This window comes from Musca domestica, unplaced genomic scaffold (genome assembly GCF_030504385.1).
Source record: "Musca domestica strain aabys unplaced genomic scaffold, Musca_domestica.polishedcontigs.V.1.1 144, whole genome shotgun sequence".
Lineage (NCBI taxonomy): Eukaryota > Metazoa > Arthropoda > Insecta > Diptera > Muscidae > Musca > Musca domestica.
In genome coordinates, this window is record NW_026712199.1 from 907,640 (window position 1) to 930,032 (window position 22,393).

A 22,393-nucleotide genomic window follows, 5' to 3' on the forward strand; every position below is an offset into this window, starting at 1 on the left:
TAAAACGCCTCACTGCATGCATACACGCGTCAACAAAAATATGCATATTAATGGACTAGTTATGGCAACAGAAGACTATGGGAAAAATCGGACAGTAAAAATATTGTTTTTGCCCCGCTTAGCAAAAAAACAACAAAACGAAACCACCCAGGATTGAAAATTTTAGATAGGATTAATATTTTACTGAATGAGAGAGAGGAGAGGAGAGAGAGAGTGAGAGACAAAGAGGAAGCAGCAAAAAATAATACTACCTAACTATGAAATATAGCCTAAGGGCCTTGTACAAATTTGTGGCCATCCATCCATGTCTGACGACCAGGCTGATGATAATGATGATGGGCAGACAAAAAAAAATAACTCTCCTGTATTCATTACAGGATACATCCTGAGCATGTGTGTGTGTGTGTGTGTTTGCCTTTTTCATCCTTTATGTGGAAATTATACTAAATTCAAATTATTAAAACGCTTATGGTGTTTTAAAGTTAAACATTTAAATAATCTACTTTTGTTTTGTTTTTGTGCGCCACAAAGTAGGCAACAAAAATAAATATGAAAATCGCCAAGGATAATATTATTATTAAAGTCAGATTGATTTTTTTTTTGCATTATATATATATAAAACAATAGTTCGAGAGAGGATTTAAAGGATATCGGATTAGATGCTCACACATTGAAGGTGGAAAAATGTATAGAATTGGTCGTGTGTGTGTGTGTGCGTGTGGGCTCTCAATGTTTATTCATCTTTATTATGTATGCATGTATGCGTGTGCTAAGACAAAGGAATTTGTGTAGACATTCCCTAAGGGATTAGGCCAGTCATGTGTTTGAAGGCCTATTATTCAGGATGAGGCTCCGGCTGGTAAATGTCGAGCTGTCATTCATTATTTGTAAAGATTGGAAGTCAACTCCAAGGGGAAAAGTTATTTTTTGAGGAAAATCTACAAATTTTCTAGGAGAGGACAATTCAGCTAACCTATGGAGGAGCTGTATTTGAAGAGAGTTGGATGCTTCATTTGCGTTTTGTTATTCAAAATCTTGAATCCTATGTGAGGGAGGTTCCTAGAAGAAATCGTCCGATCTCTATCATCTTTAGAATAAATCTAGTGCTGATGGAAATATTGAGATGTACTAATTCTGAAGGGAATCGGATGTTAATTTCACGTTTTATGAGCTTCAGGAATACTAAAAATTTTCAGCCTTTGTGGGGGAGGTCCCAGAAGGAGTGAACCGATATATTCCATCTTCGAAGCATATCTTGTGTTAGGGTATATAGTTCGTATGAGAAAACTAATCCGGCTAGTCCGTCTGTAGGAAAAATTGTAAAATTGTGGTGTCCTGTAACTTAACACAGTAGATATTTAAGGTAACTCTTTCATATTCATTTGTATATAAGTATGTACAGGGTGAGATGAAAACAAAAACTGCATACAACTTCAGACTGCTGTCATTTCTAAGCCACTCGTCCGACAGCTGTTAATTTTTTTCCAGTGACCGCTCAAAACATGGTTTACAAGCGTACCAAAGCATATTGCTGAGAATTTTCCAGAAAAAAAGTTATTCCGGATGGAATTCAAGCGTGGTATTCAAGTGGCTATCGTTAGAGCACTTCAGCATTTAAATGTGAATAAATCTCTAATGTGTCTCGTACCATCGCTCGTTACTGTGATACGTAGCCCGCGACTTGATCGAAAATCGCGCGCCAGTGGCCGAAAAAAGCAACACCAGCAGAAATGGTTCGAAAAGTAGAGAAGCGACTTGATCGAAACCCGCGTCGCGGTGGCCGAAAAATGCAACATCATCAGAAATGGTTCGAAAAGTAAAGAAGCGACTTGATCGAAAATCGCGCGCCAGTAGCCCAAAAATGGCTCGTGAGCTGAACATATCACAATTTTATTCCATTCGGCAAATATTGAAAAATGAGCTCGGGGTAAAGCCATTATCATTCCAAAAAGTACAAGAACTTATAGCGCAACGGAGAGAAACTAGACTCAAAAGAGCTCAAGAGGAGTTGCTTCGCTTGGCCGAAAGCGGTGAACTGCCGAATTTTAGTTGGTCTCCGATGAGAAAACATTCATTGTCCCGCAGTTTGTAAACAAACAAAATGATCGTGTATACTTGCAAAAGAGGTCAGCTGAAAATGTGCATCTTCGGTTGGCCACCAGAACTCAAGTGCCAGCCATGGTGAGGAGGGTGTGAGCTGCCATAACAGACGATGGTCGCTCTCCACTCGTATTAATCGACTATCAGAATAAATGCCCAATATTATGGCGAAAATATTCTGGAGCGTTGTTGTTGTTGTAGCAGTTTTACACGTTCTGTTGTTTTTTCCGACTAATCTGGTTCTTCCTCAATGTCCAGGTTTAGGAATTCTGCTACCTTTATGGGCTGTAGCCATAGATCCTCTGGACGGAGTTGGGTAGGTTTGGCAGGACAATTAAACAGGTGCAGCGTGTTGTGCGGGCCTGTATCGCACGCTGGGCAGGCGTTCCGCACATCCTCATCAATTCGTGCCCAATACGAATTGAGACGGCTGCACCATCCTGAACGTAGTTGGGCCAAAACTACCCTGGTTTGCCTAGGCAGCCGACGTTCTTCAGCTGCAATGGATGGGGGGTGGACTCCGAGTATGGCATTCATACTGTAATTATTAACTACCTCTGTGACTGCATCAGTATGAATGCTATTCAGACCCGCTTGATAGGCTTCTTGATCTAGAGGCTCTCTCTTATATCGCTGGACCTCTCTCTCTAGATCGTGCAGGTCCTTCCTGACACGCCTGGGTGGAGGAGTTCTATCCACCATATGGTGGTTAGGGTGACTCCCGCGATAACACCCAAGCAGGTACTGCAACGAAAGCATATGATTATGCTGACGTAAGGGAAGAACCTTCGTCTCCTCATGTAAGTGGTCCACAGGTGTCATGAGGAGGCACCCTGTTGCAGTTCTCAGGGCGGCATTCTGGCAGGTCTGAATACATTTCCACTGCGTTGCACTTGTATTCGCCGACCACACTGGAGCCGCATAGCTAACCACAGACCGACCTATCGCTTTATAAGAGGTCAACAAGGTTTCCTTATCCGCACCCCAAGTGCTGCCGGCTAGCGCCTTGAGGACCTTGTTCCTACTTTTCATTTTATCGCAAATAGCTGTGGCTTGCGCGGAAGACTTGAACATGCTATCGAATGTGACCCCAAGGATTTTGGGGTAGTTGGTGGTCGGAATTATATGCCCCTCGACCTGCACATTCAGCTGTGTTCTCATCTCCGCAGTCCATGTGGTAAATAGTGTGGCCGTCGATTTAGTGGCGGATATTTTCATATTCCTCGCGTGGAAGAAGGCGGCAAGCTCCGCGAGATAGTTATTCACCCTGACACATATGTCATCAACTACAGGACCCGACGCCACGATCGTACAATCATCCGCATAAGTTACGATCTCGATGCCGTCTGGAGGGCGCGGAATTCCGGAAAGGTAGAGGTTAAACAGTTCCGGAGATATCACCCCACCTTGGGGAACTCCCTGTTTCACTCTACGAGGCTTGGACTTCTTATTCCGGAATTCCACGTACGACTGGCGTCCACACATATAGTTGACTATCCAACGTTTCAAACTTGGCCGGAGGGTAGTGTTCTCAACGTCCTCGAACAGCGTGGCATGGTTGACCGTATCAAAGGCCTTTGATAGGTCAAGAGCCACCACTACTGTTCTGTGGCACGGCCTGTTCTGGTTGAGTCCTCGACTGATATGTGTGGATATGGCGTGCAATGCTGTTGTAGTGCTATGTAGTGGACGGAAACCGTGTTGATGGTTAGCAACTGAATAGCTTCCTCTAATACTGGGGAGGAGTAAGGCCTCGAGAGTCTTTGCTACTGGCGACAAAAGCGAAATTGGCCTGTATGATTCGCCTTTGCTGGCATCCTTGCCAGGCTTCAGTAGCGGGACCACCCTGCCCATTTTCCAGGCTTCGGGAACTATGTGGGTGGCTAACGACAAGTTAAGGACTTTGGTTAAATACTCAACTCCCGGCGTATCCAGTTGCTTCAACATTACCATTGATATTCCGTCCGGGCCCAACGCTTTAGATGACTTAGCGTTTCGGATGACATTCGCAACATCACCCATCGTAAACTGTGGAGGTACATCCTCGGCGGGAAGAGCTCTTATACGACGTAGTACTCTTCGCCTCGCCCTATCACTCTCGGGGTGCTCGACAAATTGGCGGTTAAAACAGCCAGCGCACCTCTTCGGATCAGTCACAGTTACGTCGTTAAATGTGACTGCTGTCCTATCATCCTTTTTTCCAGGGTTCGAGAGTGACTTTACCGTTACCCACAGTTTACTCAAATCGGTTCCAATGTTGCAACACTTCAGATGGTCTAGCCACTTTTTCCGCTTATGCTCCTGTACCAACCGGTTGACTTCCACTGTCAGTTCACTGACTCTGGGATCAGTAGGGTTGGTACGTCGGAGCTCATCACGCTCATTCGCTAATCCCGCTGCCTCTGCTGGGAAATTTGGTCTTACTTCGGGTATTCGACCAGCAGGTATATAGCGAGCGGCTGCAGCTTTGATGATGTCCCGGAAAATCCTTTCAGCTACCCGAACATCAGAAGGATTGGGCAGTTCTCTGAAGCGAAGGTTGGTGAACTCTCTGAACTCGGGCCAGTGGGCTTTCCCATGGTTAAGGAAAGTGCGGCGTTCAGAGGTTATGAAATCGGGCGATCTGCTGATGGAGACGATTATCGGGAGATGGTCTGAGCCAAGAGAAATGACGGGTTGCCAAGTCACGTCATTTATCAGACCGGGTGACACGATGGTTAAATCTGGCGAACTGTGACACTCTCCTCTTATTCGGGTGGGGGCATCCTCGTTTACCGTGCAAAATGTGGAGCAGTCAATCTGCTCTGCCAACGCTGATCCCCTCTGGTCATTACCTAGGACGGAATGCCACAACTCATGGTGGGCATTGAAGTCCCCTAGTACCAGGCGGTTATTGCCTTCCAAAAGTGGGCTTATATTAGGCAAGTAACGCGGTTCACAGCTATTAACCGGCGGGATATACACATTAAGCACCTCTACCTCGGCAGTACCACACTTGACTGCTACCCCCATACACTCCATGTACGGGTCACTAGAGACTAGCTCAAGCGAGATAGGTCTGTATTGAACAGAATGGTGTATCAGGAACGCTAATCCCCCACCTCCACTTCTGGTGCGATCTTTCCTCAATACGTTGTAACCATTGCAACGTTGTAAGCTACAATTTTCATTGAGCTTGGTTTCCTGCACCGCTGCGATCTTAATATTCCTCCGATTCATAAAATCTACTATCTCATCAATTTTACCTCGGAGTCCGTTGCAATTGAACTGCAAGAACGATGCATTGTCCGGAATTGGAACAGCAACATGTGGCGTTAAGTGCTGCGGTAGTGGTTGCTGTTCTGGAGACTGCGGGGGAGTTCCATACTCCGACGACGACTCGGAAGTTGACGACGAGGTCGTGGACTCACTGGGGACTGTGTTGGTGCAGCACGAAGCAACATAGTCCCTATCGCTATAGTCTCGCAACCGGGTTAAACCGGAACAATTTCTAAAATGCACCCATCCTCTGCATCCATTACATCGCACCGAGACTGATCTATGGTGGATGGTGTTTTGGCAAACCGTACAGAACCATGGTCCGGGGTTTTCCTCAAGCCCGGCACGGACCAAAAGAATCCGGAGCAAGCATTCCGGGATGTGCTGCTCCCAAAACAGAAAAATAAACAAACACGAACATGTATACACTGGGTTGGCAGCCGCTGGCCGAAACTGGAGTGTTGTTGTTTCGGGTCAATCCGGTGTCGTAGAACCCGCTGCCGTGGGATTGATTCTGGAGCGTGTATTAAAGCATTGGGCACGCAAACATTTTGGCCGCAGACATTGGACATTCCAACAGGCCTGAGCACCATCGCAGCACTCAGCACGAGCCACTCAAAAATGGTTACAAAACGAGGTTCCTCGCTTCATTTCCAGCGCACAATGGTCACCAAAAAATCTCCGGATACCAAATCCGTTGGACTACAACCTTCGGCTGGCCACCAGAACTCATGCACCGGCCAGGGTGATGGTGTAGGCCGCCATAACTGCCGATCAGAATAAATACCGAATATTATCGCGAAAATATTCTGGAGGTTGTATTACGCGCCACCCAAGAATGGTTGGAAAATGCGGTTCCTCGCTTCATTTCCAGCGCACAATGTTCACCAAAAAATCTCCGAATACCGGATACGTTGGACTACAACTTTCGGTTGGCCACCAGAACTCATGCACCGGCCACGGTGATGGTGTGGGCCGGCATAACTGCCGATCAAAATAAATGCCGAATATTATCGCGAAAATATTCTGGAGGGTGTATAACGCGCCACCCAAGAATGGTTAGAAAATGACGATCCTCGCTTCATTTCCAGCGCACAATGGTCACCAAAATCTCCGGATACCGGATACGTTGGATTATTGTGGCTGGCGTTTTTTTTTTTTTTTTTTGGAAAGCAAGGTTGGCACTAAAAAACTGCCAAAGTGTCGATTAATCACCTAAAGCAAGCGCTTTGCCGGGCAACATTCGAGCAGCGTTGACCGTTTGAAGGCCATAATTCGTTCCCAAGGTGACCGATTCGAGCAAACCTAAACTTATTCTAAGATTTGATGCTATTTCCGTAGTAGTTGGCGCTAGCTCTGATCCATACCATGCCCACGGAAAAGCGTAGAGTGTGCACCTCTCTAAGAGACGCTACTCATTGTAAGATCGCAAGTTACTCTCGCAATGGCCATGTAAGTGAGAGCGAGAACAATCAATGCCTTTGCATTTAAGTGGTTACCGATCCATGGTCTAGGTAAGCCCTAATCCATACCATATCCACGGAAGAGCGTAGTGTGTGCAACTCTCTAAGAGACGCTGCGTATTGTGAGATCTCGAGTTAATCTCGCAATGGTCATATCAGTGAGAGTGAGCACAATTAAAGCCTTTGCATTGAAGTGGTTACCGATCCATGGTTTAGGCCAGCCTTGATTATATTATTTGCATTAGTAGTGGTGAGAGACTCTCTTGTCCTGTTTTGGGATTCCACTGGAGATTTCTACTTTTAAACTTGCGACGTTTTTTCGAAAGAATTTTCCGGTTCTTTTTCAATTTTCTGGTGTATTTTAATTTTTTTTTAAAGTTATGAATTTTTTTTTTAAAGTTTTTCAGTTTGTTTCTTTTCAGTACATCTTCCATACCGATTTTGATATTTAAATTTGAAATTAAAATATATTTACTAAAAAATCCAAATATAAAACCTATTATTTCTATTTATATCTCAGATATAAAATCTGTCAATATCATAAAAATAATACTTATAACATGGATTCCAGACCTCCCACACCCCAAGAAAAAAGGAGGACCCACAAGTTAAATTCCCCGAAAAAAAATATTCAAACCATTTTTGTCATCAAGCTTCTGGTGTAGTGCCTTAGCCTGAGACTACTAACAAGCAAAAGTTATTACTTACTGACAGCTGTCAAAAAATATGCTAACACCAGAGGATTTTTTCTCATCTCATCTCTTTCGGAGGAAGATGATGAGGGGGCACAGAAAATATGCAAAAATTTGATTTCAAAAAAATAAAGTCGAGGAAGTTTTTTTTTTGCTCTTTTGAGTGGGAAATGGCATAAGATTTGATTTGATCTGAAGGAAAACTACGCAAATAACAAATGGAACTTAAAAAAAATAACCAAGAATATGAAGATGAGGACGAGGGCGAGGAAAAATTGCCATTATGTAAATCACAAAATAAAGTAGTTCAAAATAAAGGCAAAGGATAAGAGAAGAAGAAAAAAAAACGAAAAAAAACGGAACGAAATCTCTGAATCTGAATTTCTGTTTAAATATTGACAAGAAAGTAGCAAGGAATTCTGCTGCATGAAAAATATATGTGTGTGTGTGTGATTGGAGTTCAAGGAATTTTTTTGACAGTTTGTGTGACAGGATATTCAAATGTCAAATATTTTCGTATACGAAAAAGAAAATAAGAAGTTGAAAAAAATATATTTGGAGGAACTTATTACAAAGTTACAAATCTTAAGGTAGGGTGGGAATTTCCCGGGAAGTTGTGGGAAAAAATATGAAAGAGGAAATTATGAAATAAACAACAACAACAACACCAAAACTTGCATTAACTCTTGCCAACAAACATTACACGACATTTACACGCTCCAGATCGATTTTCAAGTACAAACAGCCGGGGAGCGACCGGCAGGCAGCCAGACAAATTTTGTAACTAATCCACCCTTGTTTACCTTCCGAGGTATTTTGTGTAAAATTGTTATAATTAAAAAAAAAAAAAACAAAAACTACTTCAAGCATGTCGCTCCTAATGCCAGAGCTAAGAAGGCGGATGCTCAAAGAGTCCTCTTTGAGTAGGCGACTCTTTAGAGGATTCCTTAAATACTTGTTTTTTGTTGACATCAAAAGAATGGAAGTCCCCTAGTTTGCTAGTCCTCTCATTTATCATTTTTGATGGGATTCTCTTTTGTTTTTTTTTTTTTTTCTTTTTTTTCAAAGCAAGGAAATTCGAAATGTCCTCTACTTGTTTACATTTGTAAATAAGGAGCATTCCCTATCCATACTTATCGATTCCATGCCTCATTTACGTTATCCCCTAGCTGAGATGTCATCAATAATGTCATTGTTAAGTAGGAAATATTATAGAGGTCAGGACAAAGAGGCAGACAGAGAGTGAGAGGGAGAGAGAGAATGAGAGCGGATTAAAAGATTAGTAGCGAAACAACTGTCCTTTAAGGATCCTGAACCGAAATAAATCAACAGGGATTGGTTTGGCTTATTTTTGAGGCGGAAAGAGATGAAGGGTTGTTTCGAAATTAGAAGAGATTTTTAAGGTTTTTTTTTCGAGGCGAATTCATAGAACAAAATTTGTAACAGAACTTAAGTTTCATGGTTGGAATTAAGGAAAATTTGCCTCTCCGGACCTGCAGTAGAAAAATATTGATGGATATAATACCTATTGACTTGATTGCGGAAGAGAGAGTGAAAATATTTTAATCTAAACTTTGCCAAAATGAAGTCTCAAAGCTTGACGCAAATAAGGAAAGAGACACTTGAGAAATAGACAGGACCGGCGATACAAATGGTAGGTACGGCCCCAATAACAAGTCTCAAAATAAGGAAAAAGAAATGGTCAGGACTGGCGATACAAATAATAGTGGGTACGGTACCCATAGACTTGGTTGAAGAAGAGCGATTGGAACTATTTGAAGCTAAATGTTTCCAGTATAAAACCTTAGAATTTGGGGAAAATAAGAGGAGAGACACTTGAAAAATCGTCAGCACCGACGTCCCAAATAACAGTGGATTCTGTCCCAATAAGAAGTCTCAAAACTTGGTGCAAATAAAATAAGAGAAGACTTCTCAGGACCGGCGATACAAAAAATAGTGGATACGATACCCGATTGACTTGGTGGCAAAAAAGCGGTTGAAAATATGGAGCAGTATGCAGCCTTAAATTAAGTGCGTTCGGTCTTCATTAGAAGTCTCAGAACTTGGTGCAAATAAGAGAAGAGCCACTTAAGTCGGGACAGGCGTTAAAAAGAATAGTATGTACGGTACCCCATTGACTTGGTAGCAGAAAAGCGGTTAAAAATATTTGAAGTAGAACCTTTCCAATACGAAGCCTTTGAATTTGGCGCAAATTAGGGAAGATACACCTAAGTGGGTACGGTCTTAATTATAAGTCTCGGAACTTGGTGCAAGTAAGAAAATAGTCCGGACAGGCATTAAAAATAATCGTGGGTACGCTACCCCATTGACTTGGTGGCAGAAAATCGGTTGAAAATATTTGAAGTAAAACCTTTCCAATACAAAGCCTCAGAGCTTGCTCAAATACAAGAAGAGAGATTCGAAAAATGACAAATGAACTGGAATCGAGAGAGGTATAGAAGATTGAAATCGAGAAATTGGGAGAGGTATAGAAGATTGACAGCGAAGCTCTTCCCAGACACAAAAGCATGGATATATAACCTCTTACATGACGCAAAATATGTTTTCGGAAATGTTTATTAATCCATGAGAGATTTTCACGATAGGGAAGAAAAAAAAGAAGGCACTACAGATGACGCAGATCGTATCTTCTTCTCATGCAATCGATGGATGAAACTCGTATCAGAAATGGAAGTTCAAGCAGATACTACTTTAGCTTTCTATTTGTCCAGGGGCAGCTTAAAACTGAACTATAGCATCTAGATTCTGTGAGCAATGCTTAAAAATCAAAAAGAGAGACTTGGACAACCTTTGAAGACCTCGAAACGAATAGCTGAGTTTGAATGCAATTTGAAAAAAGTAATGCGAAAGTGGAGTCGACTTAGGGTCGTTGCAAAAACGTTAGCATCAGAAGAAAATTGGACTGTAATATCTAGATTCTGTGAATAATTGTTAAAACCCCAAAAATGAAGACTTGGAAGGCCTTAGCAGTCCGGAAGCCAACTCGAAGTAAAAGGGAAGTGGTGTCGATTTGGCAGCACATATAAGAGTTTGGCAGGTAGGGTTTTTAGCCGATGTTCGATGACGGCATAAGTGATTCTCCTCTACGTTAGTTTTTTTTCATACAACCTGCGAATAGAACTAATCTCAGAAATGGAAGATCAAAAAGGCGCCAACATCAGGAAAAAAATTGGACTGTATAATCTATGTTCTGCGATAAAACATTAAAATCTAAAAGCGAAACTTAGACAAGCCTTTAAAACCTAGTATCCAGCTGGAGGAAAAAGGCTTTAGGAGCCCGGGAGCCAACTTAAAGTAATACATAAAATCTAGATTCCAGTAACATCCGAAGAAAACTGGATGGTAATATCTAGATTTAGGATTTAGACAAATCTAAATACTGTGATAAACTATTAAAATCTAAAAGAGAAAGTTAGACAGGCCTTTAAAACCTAATATCCCACTGGAGGAAAAATGTCTTAGTAGCCCGGGAGCCATCTCGAAATAATACGTAAACGGTGATGAGGCAGTCGCATCGGTAGCTTCAAAAGAAAACTGGATGGTAATATCTAGATTTAGGAATTAGACAACTCTTTAAGACCTCGAAACGAAAAGCGGAGCTAGGACACAAAGTAAAAGAAGTAGGCCTTAGGTGCCTATGAGCCACATCGATGTAATACGATAATAGTGCGGATGGGTCATTGCAAAAATTGTAGCATCAGAAGAAAGGCTTCGAAACGAATAGAAAGCTAAAAGAAGACATTAGAAGCCCGGGATTCCCCTCTAAGTAATACAAAAGTGGTGGTAAGGCAGTCGCAAATCTTAGAGGTTATGTCATTGCCAAAACGGTATTATCAAAAGAAAGCTGGACTGTAATATCTAGATTTTGTGAGCAATTGTTAAAAAAACCAAAAAGAGGGAATTGGCCAACCCTTTAAGAACTCTCAACGAACTGCTAAACTTGGAATCAAGGTTAAAAAGTAGGCCTTAGTATCCCGAAAGCCACCTTGAAGTAATACAAAAGTTGTAACGAGGCGGTTGCAAAAAATGTGATTCTTCTTTTAGCCCTGAAGACTTTGAAACTAATTTAGAAGATGGAACGCAAGCTGACAGGAGAAGACATTTGCAGCCTCGGTGCCATCTCGAGGTTGAACCGTTGTAAAAATGGTAGAATCGGAAGAAAACTGAACTGTAATATCTAGATTCTGTGAAAAAGTTTTGAAAATTAAAAGAACTAGGGAGATAGACGACCATTTAGCGGATTTACCGACCGGTGCCATCTCGAAGTTTGGTCGTTGTACACATTTTAGCATCGGAAGAAAACTGAACTGTAATATCCGGATTCTGTGAGAATATTAAAAAATAGGGAAATAAACTACCATTTAAGGCCTCGAAACGGAGAGGGGAGCTTGTCCGACATACCACGATGTGTGACGGCATTTTTCCCAACTCCAACGCAATATTATTATTATTTTTTTTCATTATTATTATAAATATTATTATTATTATTATTATTATTATTATTATTATTATTATTATTATTATTATTATTATTATTATTATTATTATTATTATTATTATTATTATTATTATTATTATTATTATTATTATTATTATTATTATTATTATTATTATTATTATTATTATTATTATTATTATTATTATTATTATTATTATTATTATTATTATTATTATTATTATTCTATTTATTATTATAATTATTATTGACATTATATTTTATTATATATATTATATACAATATTATTACTATTATTATTTTTATTATTAATATTATTTTGTTGGCACTTTTTTTAAATCAAAATTCTTCTTGTCCCCTTGGTTCGGAAGGTTACCACCAAAAAACACCAAAAATAATAATAATAACAACAATTACCAAAAAAATTTGTATCAACAATTAGCCGTTAATAAAAGCCACATCCGTTGTTTCACTTTCTGTATTTCTGTTGTTTTGTTTTATTTATTACTTATGTTTTGTTGCTTTTTGGAATTGAAAACAATTATTTTTAATTTGAGATTTTTTTCGGGAGCACTTATGTGTTGTTTTATTATTAGCTTAAATTTTTGTTGGTTGTTTGGTTGGTTGGAACGCAATATAGATCAAATTTTGGTAGAGCATTTTTTTTTTGTTTCTGTTGGATCATTATTTTTGATTGAAAAACATGGATCGAGTGATGTAATATTTTTTTTGTTCAACATGAAAAAACAAATACAAAACAAAAGGGAAACTCTTGTACAACATTTTTTTTTTTTTTGAAACTAGTAAACATCACGTAATACAAACAATTTACACATCGGACAGGTACTAAAAACCACAGGTAATTCTTGAAAAATAAAAAAAAAATGGAAAGCGAGGCAATACACGGAATATGACTTTAAAAGTGTCATCACTGTTGTGAAACATGTAATAAAAACAGAAATAAAAAATAATGCAAGAAAAAACGGGGAGAACTTATATTCTTTGGCCGATTTGGAAAGATATGTCGTGGAGCGAAATGGAGTGGATTTGATTGTGGAAAAGAAGGATATATAAGAAGAATTTTTAGAGGACCTTTTGGTTTGTCGCTTGACCGGATTTAGGATTAGGATGTGAAAAAAAGGATTATAGCCAGCATACCCATATATGCGACCAACAATTTAATATTAGATTTTTCAATCGGTTAAACCACTACTCTAAGTTACTTAAAAATGTATTTTTAAAACAAAACTGTTTTTTAAGTGATTTATTTATTTATTTATTTATTTATTTATTATTATTTTTTTTTGTTGGAAAATATTATTTTTTTTAAATTAAAGACTACCTTGCTGCAGATCGTGTTTTTTTCTTTTTTTTGTTTTTGGACATTTTTAATATGGGTTTTTTTGGAATATCCTAGATCACCGCATCTCAAATCGTGGGTATCAAAAGTAAAGTTTATTTAAAGGCCGTAAAAGAAGAGGAGAAAAGAATTCTTTATCAAAGGACCATCAGAAGAGATATTATTTTTTCTTCTGAAATTACATTCTGACCTTAAATGCTGGACCATCAAACTACAAAAAGTGCTTAATTGAGGTATATATTTTCAAGGTTTTTAAGGATTACATTTTAAAAGGACTATTTGACTAAAGGTTTAGGGAATATCTGGCTTATTTTTTGAAGTCCTTTCTGCGAACATGTTTTGAAATTTTTGTCAGGCATTTGTAAAGGGACATTCGACAAAAAATTGTTTGAAGGACCATAAGAACCAATAAATTTCGATTATTCAAAAAAAAAAAAAAAAATTAAGCGTCAAATTATCCTCAGAAAACAGAATATTTTTGAAGGGACGTGAATCCAATTAAAGGAGAATAATCAAACCAACGATTGTCGATTTTCACAAGATGATTTGTAAGAATTTTCAAACATAACCTCTGAAGAACCTTTCGGAAAAAATGTAGATTTTTTAAACCTCAGAAAAAGGACGTGGATTTTTTTAAGAAAGAACTAGTTTTTTATGGACCATCCGACCATTTTTTCAGGCATTTGAAAAGGAACGACGGGCAAAAAAATGTTTTCTTGTTTGAAGAATATTTTTAAGGACCATAAGAACCAATAAATTTCAATTATTAAAAAAAAAAAAAAATAAATATTAGAACCATCAAATTACCATCAGAAAACAGAATATTTTTTGAAGAAACATCAGTAACGGGACGTGAATTCCATTAAAGGAGGACAATCAAAACATATATTTTTGAAGGACCACAGGGAAAAGGATAGGGATTGGGTGGCAAGGATTCTTTCCTCCTATTTGAAAAATCCATAAGTGGCCCCTGTTTCTAATAAAATTTTGAAAATTGCCCACATAATTCATTTACGATCCCTCTGCTTGTCCTCCAGATAAGTTTGGGATTTCTGATTTTTTTAATATAATTTTTCTGGATTTCGGATTTTTTTTTTTAAATTTAATTTTTAAACTCTCCAATATCTCGATGGGGATTTTCCTAATTTCCATTGCGGTTTTTTAAATTTCTTTCCAATATTTGTTTCAATACGGGACTCTTTGCAAATTTAATGCCGGTCATTGGTGTACAGTTAAAACCTAAAGACTTCTTATAGATGCCTTTTACGACCTCTAAAACTAGCCCCTTTGAATCGTGTTTTGAACACGACAAATTCCTTAAATTTCATTTTTAAATCTTCGAATATTTTCTCCAATGAGACAATTTTCCTATATTTATTTCTGTAAAAATTTAGTATTTTTTTAATTTTCCTCAGCTCAAAATTGTTCGAAGGAATGGGTTGCTTGGGTGGTTTTTTACGTAATTATTTTATCCTTTTTTAAAAGCTCTCCCTTTTTTCTTAATTTTACAACTCTGAAAGTGATTCTGCATTTTTTTATAATTCCTCTCCTCCAAGTTGACCTGAGAAATGGTTTTAGAACTCTGTAAATGTTTTTAAAAATTCCCTCAACTATTATTTTTTAACCTTCGAATACTCGATAGACCAGCTCAGGCTGAAATATTTTTTCTAAATTTATATATATATATTTTTTTTTGTTTATATGTCTTTTTCCTCTGAATCAAATTTACGCTACTTCTTATTTTAATCATCCGAATAAGTGCCCAACTCTGTTTTTTTTTTGTTTTGACGAAATTCGATTTCAAACCTCCAACTATATAAATATCCTCAATCTTCTGGCTTTCTTAGATTCTTGTTTTTTTTTTTTTTTTTTTTTTTTTTTTTTTTGTTTTTTTGTAAAAAATCTAATAATCCTATTCCTATATTTCCTGCCTCAAACTTGACCTCCAGAACAGTTTCGAAATTTCGTAAATATTTTTAAATTTAATTTTTAAAAATTTCGTTTTGTATTTAATAGCCCCTCACTTGCTGGGAGGCTATTTTCAATATATCTTTTATTTTCTTTTTTTAACTTTCTCAAATTCTCTCAAATTTGTCCTGGTTTTAGGACGAATTTCGATTTCAAACCTCCAACTATATTAATAGCCTTAATCTTCTGGCTTCCCTTGAGTCCTGTTTTTTTTTTTTTTTTTTTTTTTTTTGAAAAAATTCCAATAATTCTTTTCCTATATTTCCTGCCTCAAACTTGACCTCCAGAACAGTTTCGAAATTTCGTAAATTTTTCCAAATTTAATTTTTAAACATTTCGTTTTATTTTTAATAGCCCTCATTGGCTGGGAGGCTATTTTTCATATTTTCCTTTTTTTTTCCTGATTTTTTTAAACATTTATTCTCTCAAACTTGTCCTGCTTTTAGGACGAATTTCCATTTCAAACCTCCAACTATATGAATAGCCTTAATCTTCAGGCTTCCCTTGACTCCTGTTTTTTTGTTGGCAACAATTCTATTAATTCTTTTCCTATATTTCCTCCCCCCAGAATAGTTTCGAAATTTCGTAAATTTCTTCAAATGTAATTTTTAAACATTTCGTTTTATTTTTAATTGCTCCTCATCGACCGTTCTCCATAACTTTTTTTTATTTCTTTCTGTTTTTTTTTAAAATATTTCTTCTCTCAAACTTGTCCAAGGGAATGGTTTTCGATTTGAAACCTCAGTCTGCTGCCTTCCCTTGATTCCCATTTGTCTCCAAAATGTCCTCTATTTTTTTTAAATCCCTTTTATTTATTGTTTTTATTTTTTTTTTTTTTGGTTTTGGTTGGTCGTCACACCAAACTTCCTTACTTCCGAACTTACCTTGTCTACCGTGTGTGCGGGCTGCTGTTGATGTCGACGATGGAGGTTGCGTTTCGTTTGCCCGATGGGGCAAATGTTGATATTCATAATCATAATAGGATGATTGTGAATCGGTTTGTTGTTGTTGCTGCTGCTGTTGTTGTTGTTGCAATTGGAAATTCTGTTGATTCTGATGATGCAGTGTATTTTGTTGTGATGTTGCGGCAGATTGTGTTGACGACATATGGGGATGACGTGGGGTCATGGAACCGGTATGCAAGGAACCACCGCCGTCGCCGCCACCACTCCCACTGATGCCTCCGCCACCACCACCACCGGCTATCGCTCTGGTATCATCGCGACAATCCAAGGTGGTCTCATATTCATAGGGATTCATGGTGGACGATTCTAGAGGACATTCGTCGTCGTCGGTATCGGTGCCACCGTCGTAGATGTTCTCAGCGTGACGGTATGCCGGGTGATGATGATGATTTTGCTTTGAGAACTTAATTTTGATGGTTTTGAGTTATTAGCGGTGTGGAACCCGCTAATAGAGTGGCCGGCCGAAAAAAGAAGATAGTTGAGATGAGTGGAGGAGAGAAGAGCGAAAAAGGGGGAACGTTGTGGGTTTTTTCGCTTCTTTTAATTTTTTTTTTTTTGAAAATTTTTATTTTTGGGAAATTTTTATGGTTTTGAAATTTTGTTTTTTTTTTGGTTCACTTTTTCACGTTTGTTGTTGCATTTCTTTTGTAATTTTATTAAAATTTTATATTCTTCTTATATAGGAATTCCTTGTTTTATGAATTCCGTTTTGTTGTTATTTTTGTTGTTGTTGTTGGTAGTTCCCTGGAAATTAAGGGTTTTCCCTTTGTTTGTCCCTTTTTTTTCGGTGTCTACTTTAAAAAACCATTTTTCTCAAATGCGGTTGTTTTGTTGTTGTCCATTTGGCTTCTCCTCCATTTAATGCCCCCTCGGCAATGGCAATAAAATGCTCAAAATTTATTTTATTTTTCTTTTCTTTTTTTGTTAACGAAAAAATGCCTTTGGGGTCCAAACGGCCACAGAGCGGAGCAATATCCTTTTTACAGTTTCCTTGTGCCGAATTGGATTTTTTTGGCCAGGCAAATAATTTTTAATCCGTTTTTGTTGCTGCCGTTTTGGCATCACACCATGAGTGAGGCGGTTTGAATGGTAAAGAGGGGGTTTTCGGTTGGGCGCCACCACTCTAAGGCAGGTCAAGTGCCATTTATTTGCTTGGAAAACGCTCTTTTGCACAGAGATTTTTTGTTGTTATTATTTGTTGTTGTTGTCGTTGTTACGACTTTAACACTTTAGCAATAATAAAAAAGAGGGCGGACAAAACTTAACAAAACTTAAAAATCGAAATATATATTTTTTTCTTGCAATTTAAAGGCAGTTGTTTCTTTTGTTGGCATTAGGAAAAACAATTTTCACAACACTTTTCTTTGTAACTTCAATTTGAATTTCTTGGAAAATTAATATTTTCTCTGCGATTTTGCTTCTTGAGGAAATTCCTTTGGAATTTGTTTTTTTCTTTTACTTCGAGATTTTCTTTTACTTTTTTTTTTGTTTCGGCTATAAAATTTTGCACGCGCGTATTGTTTTCATTGGATTTTCTCACTTAGGGAAATTCTCATTTCTAATAGATACTTGAGGTTTTGTTACATTTCCCTTTATTTTCATTTCAAAATTGGTTGACGTAAAATTTTTTCCGTTTTCATTCGTTTCGTACACAAAAAAAAATCAAAAATATCGAATGTGTATGGAAATGTGTTTTGCTGGTTAGGTATTTGAAACAAGTTGTTTGAATGAAAACTCAAAGAAAAAATCTATGGATTTTTCTTTGCTTCTTTTTGGTTTTGTTGTGTGTGTGTGTGTTTAGTATGAACGGCCGCCGATCTTTACTTGGGCTTTACAAACGATTTACAAACAGCGAGCGACGTTTTAAGACTGAATGCATGAAAGAATTTTTGTGTATCTTGACTGTGGTGCGTATTTGAAACAGACAACTGCACAATTTTACTCTCGCGCTCTCTCTCTCTGTTCAAAGAAAAAAAAATCACATGCTCGCTCTCTCATTGGCTTTCTATGTCTAACTCTCCCGGAGTAACAGCCAGAGAAAAACATTAATCAGGTTTTGCCTGTGCCACAGCCAACTAAAAACAAAGCCTGCGCAAACAATGCAAAGCAAAGAGGTTTACGAACTTCGTCCACCGCACACACACAACACAGCAAACAGGAAAACAACGCACAACCAAACACAGCACACAATAAAACTCCCGCACAGTTGTGGAACCAGAAAACGCACAGCCAACTCACACAGATATTCCCCAATGGAAAACCAAAACAGACAGAAACTCACACAAAGGCAGAGAGCCACGGCAAATCAACAACAGTGTTGTGTTGTTACAACACGAACAATGAGATATTGAGAGAGAGTGGCAGAGTAACAGAATTATGGAGAGAGAGAGTAAACTAAGCCAGTGGGCAACCCCACAACAAAACAAACCAACCATTGCCAGTTTAGGGCAGATAAAAATAAACAGAGAGTGAGAGTAACGTCTCTCCGTTACAGAGAGCGAGAGTTTAACTTATCCCCATTAGAAAAACAAAACAAACCAAATAATTGTACTGAGGTAAGGGCATCTCAATGGAAGATACGTTTTACCAAACGGAAATAGAGGCAGGTATCTAAGAAATAAAATTGTATCTGCCAAATTGAACATCTTCGTTAAGTGTATCTGCAACGGAGAGGTACAAGGTTCGTTAAATATATCTTGCAAGGCCAATTAGATGTAACATTTTAGATAAGGGGTTTAAGCAGACGTTTGAGGGATAATATAACATTGGCATTAGTATGCGGATTTTTTAAGAGTTTGGAAAGCTATTAAGCTAAAAGCAATTTTTTTAATTAAAAAAAAGAAATAAAATATATAAATAAATAAATAATAAAAATAATATTAGTAATAATAACAATAATAATAAATAAATAAAAAAGGTCCGAAAGTATTAATTTAAATATATATAATTTGTACGGCCATTCGGACAAACGTGCGGGAATTTTAAATATTTTTTTTATTTTTATATTTTTTTGTTTTTTAATTTCTTTTATATGAATTTAAAGAAAACTCTTGTTTTTATAAAAAGGTATTTTTAAAGAATTTTAGAAAAACATAGATTGTCAGAGAAACTTGAATTTTTCAAAATGTTCATACCCTTAGCTTAATGGTTACAGAGGGTATATATAATTTGGTACGGCCGTACCTCAATGAAATAACGCTTTTAGACCCTAGGACTCTTTGGACCAAATCCGTTTCAGGACATTTGGAGTCGATCTAAGGGTGTCCGTCCGTCTGTCTGGATGTTACTCACAATAACTCCCGAAGGAATTATTCGATTTGATTCCAACTTGATACATTGTAACACCATAGTCAAACTTAGATCGAGTTCGAAGATGGACAATATCGGCCCACTCCTTCTGGTATCTCCTCCACAAAAGTTCGAAATGTTCAAAAAAATATTTTACTACACAGAAAGATATTAATCCGATTTTGTACAAACTTTGTAAATCCTAAGATTCGCGTCAGTTCTAAGTCAGGTGCAAAATTAGAAAATGTCGATCCACTCCATCAAGTACCTCCCCCACAAAGAGTCCAAATTTAGAATGATCACAACTCTCATAAAATGTGAAATAAGTTCAGGATTGTTATCATATTTCGCTTATCCCAAATATCCGATTCTCTCGAAACTGCACAGATTCCACTGCTTCAACCAACACAATCTAATCTGAAGGTGGAATATATCTGTCCCCTCCTTCTTGTACCTCTTCCTCAAAGGGGTTAAAATTTTGAGTAACCAAACCGCTTATAAAATTGCGAAATAAGCATCCGATTGTCATCAAGTTTTGCTTATCCCAACATTATTATCAACTCTAGATCTCGTATGAAATTGAGATAGATCAGGCCATTTCTTCGGTGCCTTCCCCATAAAAGGGTTCAAAATTTTGAATACCCATAAAGCTCATAGAAGGCGAAAGCGATTCTCTTCAAACTGCACAGATCCCAATATTTGTATCAACACAAGATCTGGTGTGCAGATAGGATAGATCGGACAACTCCTTTTAGTACCTCCCCCACAAAGGGGTCAACATTTAAAAAAAAAACTATGAAGGTCATAAAAGGCTAAATGACCATCTGCATCCTTTCAAACTCAGCACATCTCAATATTTCTATTAACACAAAATACGGTGTAAAGATGGAATAAATCGGTCCACTGCTTTTTGTACTTCCCACGTAAAAGGTCAAATTTTCGGGATTTCAGCTCAATTCCTCCACCCAATACAAAATTTAGTACTATTTGGTATTATTTAGTACTTTTCGTACATTTATAGAACACCATTCCTAAACACACCTCCATATCTCAATTCCGGATATCCTGCACTCCATCAGTGGCTCTCATTTTAAATTTAAGAATATTACCACAGCCCGTTTGTCCGATACAAAGAATTCAATTGTTTCTTAACTTAAGTACTTTTCGTTCCCTTTTTAGTACGATTTTCCAAAAACCCAGCCTATGACACGCCCACTCCCTAAGACTGACTCTAGCTTTAATCTGGACGTTGATTCTAAATCAGTCAGTCATTTCAATATTTTTTATATATATAGTTCAAATAACCTCTTGAAGTATTTATTTAAAAATATATTTCAAAGATCCTGCATAGATTGGATACCTATTGGAACAGTTTCTTTTGTGGAAATTTTTGTCCCCAAAATCTCAAAATAGCCTTCCAAGTCTTATTTCCAAAAACTTAGTCTAAATATATTCTTCTCCCTCCAGTATCGATTTCAAAATAACGGTAAGCTTCAAAGAAAACTGCTATGAGCTTTTCAAATTAATATCTTATCTAAAATTCCAGATAATCGCCAACGAACTGCAAAATAATCTAATCTACCAAATTTAACGAATTTTCCTCTGTGCGCATGTTTTTCTCCTCGCAGATTTCTGTAAGTTACTCAAGCATTTTATCTTTGCAGCATCCCCAATTGAACAACACGAATCGATACAACTATTCTCCTCTAAACAAATCACAGAACAACCCACAGCAAAGCAATGGAGAAAACTCTCTGTCTCGGTGATTGGTTCTCCTTACCCCCCAAAAAACAGAGAAAATTGCAAAACTCCCAAACAATGCGTTTGGCAATCTCAAACGTTGAGATTTTACAGATAAGAGATACAATATCTCTCTCCTCCTTCCTTCATGAAAATAATACAAATCAATCCATCCATTAATGTCTCTCAAATTCCAAATGGGTGCTCTGTAGAAAATAAATCTCAGCCACTGCTTACGCATGGGAAGTCAACGGAAGCAGAGGCGAGGCATCGCCAAACATAGAGCCCCCCAAATCACACAACTAGGCCTCCCCATGGCGAAATAGAAACAGATACTGAGAGAGAGTGAGAAAGAGGCCGCCACATTTGCAGCCAGCCAAGTCGACTCAACATCCATCCATCCAACAAAAGCCAACAGCATAAAATACCGCTGCTGTCTAACATAACTGAAGCATGAAAATGCAAACGCACCGAAAGAGACATTTGAAGGTTACAAAGTGCGTTAACTTTTTTGCTTGACGATTATTGTTGTTGTTGTCGATTGGGATTTGCAGAGCACATTCGCACATTGCCGCTGTGCGTGGAAAAGCGTTTTTCGTGCAGTGCGGCTGCGAACTTATCTGATTTGTCAAGAAAATGAGGGGTAGTTGTTGTTCAAAGGTTACGAGATACTTTCTCCTGTTTTCATTTGGTTAGTTGGCAGATAGATACTTATTTGAATTTGCAGAAATTTGTCTGTAGATACATTTATCTCTCTGCTCTGAGGATGATGTCGATAACATTGTCATGTTAATAACAGAGATCGAATCAAATGCTGTTAAGTGCTTCGAGAAATGTTAGAGAAATTATGTAGCAATAAAAATGTATCCCTTAGGGATTATGTCGGAATATATAAATGTTGAAAAGCGTACGTTAAATACGAAATATAGTTTTTAGACCCCACAAAGTAAATATATATTCTTCATCAGCATAAAATTCTATATCGATTGAGCGATGTCCGTCCGCCTGTGAAAATCACTCTAGCTTCTGAACGAAATGAAGTTGGTTGATAAAATTTTACTCAAATGTATATTATGTCTGCA

General features: G+C 37.8%; 1 protein-coding gene across 2 annotated transcripts in view; it reads right to left on the reverse strand.

The window, feature by feature from the left end:
* LOC101887453 (teneurin-m) overlaps window positions 1–18,197 on the reverse strand; it is a 334,061-nt gene extending 315,864 nt beyond the window's left edge. Inside the window, exon 1 of one of the 2 annotated variants that reach the window (XM_059119393.1) lies at window positions 16,203–18,197. In XM_059119393.1, coding sequence (XP_058975376.1) covers window positions 16,203–16,578 — 376 coding nt within the window. In that variant the 5' untranslated portion in view covers window positions 16,579–18,197. The remainder of the gene's footprint in view (window positions 1–16,202) is intronic. The other variant, XM_059119395.1, reaches the window with a different exon arrangement.
* Window positions 18,198–22,393: the final 4,196 nt, after the last annotated feature.